The sequence below is a fragment of the Lactuca saligna genome, chromosome 9 (genome assembly GCF_052625555.1).
Source record: "Lactuca saligna cultivar CGN05327 chromosome 9, ASM5262555v1, whole genome shotgun sequence".
NCBI classification, from domain to species: domain Eukaryota; kingdom Viridiplantae; phylum Streptophyta; class Magnoliopsida; order Asterales; family Asteraceae; genus Lactuca; species Lactuca saligna.
In genome coordinates, this window is record NC_136425.1 from 189,450,583 (window position 1) to 189,453,503 (window position 2,921).

The 2,921-nt window shown below is 33.0% G+C and overlaps 1 protein-coding gene across 2 annotated transcripts; it reads left to right on the plus strand.

The window, feature by feature from the left end:
- The first annotated feature begins 386 nt into the window (after positions 1–386).
- On the plus strand, positions 387–2,654 carry PYM (partner of Y14-MAGO). 2 transcript variants are annotated; one of them, XM_078976656.1, is made up of 4 exons: positions 387–793; positions 939–1,064; positions 1,543–1,728; positions 2,260–2,654. In XM_078976656.1, the coding sequence occupies exons 1-4, from the start codon at positions 596–598 to the stop codon at positions 2,398–2,400; spliced, it is 651 nt and encodes a 216-aa protein (XP_078832782.1). In that variant the 5' UTR covers positions 387–595; the 3' UTR covers positions 2,401–2,654. The 2 variants fall into 2 exon arrangements, with proteins under 2 accessions (XP_078832782.1, XP_078832783.1); XM_078976657.1 differs by having other exon boundaries at positions 390–793; positions 1,546–1,728.
- Positions 2,655–2,921: the final 267 nt, after the last annotated feature.

The window sequence follows — 2,921 nt, forward strand, 5'->3', positions numbered from 1 at the left end:
TTCTTTCCATCCCAATCTCTTTATTTACTTCGATTTCCCTTCTTAAATGAATCTCGATAGCATTCCTTTTATCCTTTCCTTCCCTTTCTCTCTTAAAAAAAAATTCAAGAACATAAATTTCTTTCTATTTCCTTCATTTTTTAAAAAACTCGAAAAAAAGGTGTTATTTTTTTTGCATGATGTAAAACCACATGTAGCTTAATAAAACCGCAAACATATTTGATTTATTGGTGACTTCACGGGTTAAAAACGAAAAGTTCTTAATTTTTGGCTAATTTACAGAAAATATTTAAAAAATGATTAGATTTGTTATTTAAAAAAAAAAAATCATCTTAGAAACTAATATGACCTAAAATTAGTTATTGTTCTTTGCATTTTATAACCTTCGAGTTCGAAGAAGTATCAAAAAGTATTTTACTCCGAAAAGGAAAAACCCTCCAATTGAAGGAGTCGATTTCACATGAAAGAAACCACGTCTCTCAGTCCACTCCCAATCCTACACTTCGCCCATAATCATCATCATTGATTCTTCCTCCATCTGTATACAATCTGCATATCTTTAATCACCAACAAAAGATTTCGTATTGTTTCTTTCATGGCGAATGAAATTGGCGGAGGAGGAGAAGATGAAGCGAAAGAAATCGCTGCTCAGCTAAGCAAAACCCTAAAAGAAGGAGAAAGACTTCTTGCCCCGACCCGAAGACCCGACGGAACTCTACGCAAACCCATTCGCATTAGAGCTGGTTACGTTCCTCAAGATGAAGTCGCCATTTACAAATCTAAAGGCGCCCTGGTATGTTTACAACATTCGCATAGTTTTTCACGATTTCTTTGCGTTATTCGAAGTGATTTGAGTCAATTTGATGGATTTGTCGATTTTTGAAGAGAATTAGTGTTTCCGTATGATTTATGATGACGATGATGATGATCATGGACAGTTGAAGAAGGAGATGGAGTCGCTGGAAACTGTGCCACCTGGTTATGATCCTGAATTGGATGCCATTAGTAAACCTAAGAGCAAATCCGCTAAGAGGAATGAAAGGAAGAAGGAGAAGCGTTTACAGGTTTGTCATTTAACTCATAAATATCATGATTATCGCTTTACGCTATAGTAACTGCAGAGTTTTATGGCATTTTTCACTTCACAATGTCTATTCAAAACCTAATATATGAACAATTTATGCATTTGGAGAGATGAAATTAGCTCCCGGTGAACAATAAGGTCATAGCATCCTCATTTCTCCAACCTCCATACTTCTCCATAACCTGAATTGAATGCATGTTCTTGATGATTGTTTAATCCATTTGGGACCTTAAAGCTTCACCTCAATAAGTCCTTTGAATTATAAAACTAACAAGACAAATCTTTAAGCAGTCTTCAAGAACGATTTAACATCAAATATCTATCCCCATTAAGTCCTAATTTGTTACACATGCTTAAGACTTATACTAACTATATTACTAGTTGGAATTAATTTCATGCAAATGAACATATCTTGATTTTTCTTATTTATTTACTTTTTTTTTTTTCATTGCATGAAGCAGGCGTCTGTTGATAAGGGCAAAAGTGAAGCTTCATCTACTGATGGTGTAGATCAAGCATTGGAACCTCTTGACTCCATTGTATCCCAGATAAATGATATCACTATTTCCGTTGCTACCCCTCCCTTAAATTCAGCAGATCATGTTCCTGATATCGATAAAAAAATCCGTGCCCTAAAAAAGAAGGTAATTTTTCTAATAACTTTGTTTTTATTTATTTATTTTTATTTTGTCCTGTTAACTTGTTTACTGAGGTGACGTTATCCATTCAGAAACTATATTTACTCCATTACCCTTTACCTTAAATAATTATGTGATTTGTGTCTTGGTTTTTGTAATCTACTTGAGGATTAGTGAAATTGATTTTATATGGGTAGCAAGAAGAACAATTGTATGGTTTTTTTCAGAAGGGTAAAATGGTCATTTACTAATTACTTGTAGTCAGAACATTCATTCAATCTAAACTGGTCAGTTTTAAATGGTTCGTTCAGTCTAAAAATGAGAAGAGGGTAACATGGTCATTTACTCATATATTCTAAAACGAGAAGGGTAAAACAGTCATTTACCCGTGTTGAGACGGTCCGTTAGGTCTAAAAAAGAACTAGTCTTTGCTTATACAACAGCTACTCCTCAGAGACATGATTTATCCATATATACGTACATGGAAAGTGTGTGAGAAGGGTAAAATGGTCATTTACTTGTGAAATGTTGTTGCAGATTCGGCTGACAGAGGGTCAACAGCAAAAAACAGGGAATGATTTGAAACCAGAACAACAGGAAAAAGTTGCAAAGTTAGAGGATTGGCGAAAAGAGTTGAAACTTTTGGAAGACAAAAAGGGTTCCTTGGAAGCCTTATAAAATCAGTAGGCTTTTTTTTTCATGTTTTTTCTTTAGGATTAAAAAACCAAAACCAGTAGTTTTTAATTTGTGATTTACTTTCTTAAGATGTTATTAGGTTTTTATTAATCTGTCCAGATTTTGAGGCTGAAATTTGCCATTATTCAAAACAAAATCTGGCAACTCTGTGGTCATGACTCATGAATTGTTACCAAATTGAACAAATTATTTTTAGTTTCTTTTGGCTTCAACACAAAGAGGCTTAATTGTTAGTATTACAATCTTCATATATTATCTAGGCAAGAAATAGAAACGTGTTTTTATTAGTTTTTTTGTTATAACATCCTATTTTGAAAATCTACCAAGTTATAGCAATATCATTTATATAGAAAGCCGTTTTCACTACTATAATTGGGTACTATTTTTATAATGCAGTGTCTTAATAAGGAAAAAAAAATGTGTGTGCAATGATATAATTTGGTTTAATGCATAAATAGGAAGAAAGAGATGAATTTAGTGTTATAATACATAAATAAGGGAAA

Bases quoted from the DNA above. Each gene is read 5' to 3' on its own strand.
- PYM (XM_078976656.1), top strand. From the start codon at position 596: ATGGCGAATGAAATTGGCGGAGGAGGAGAAGATGAAGCGAAAGAAATC. The intron at 794-938 runs GTATGTTTACAA...GATCATGGACAG, and splicing joins ACAAATCTAAAGGCGCCCTG to TTGAAGAAGGAGATGGAGTC. The intron at 1,729-2,259 runs GTAATTTTTCTA...ATGTTGTTGCAG, and splicing joins TCCGTGCCCTAAAAAAGAAG to ATTCGGCTGACAGAGGGTCA.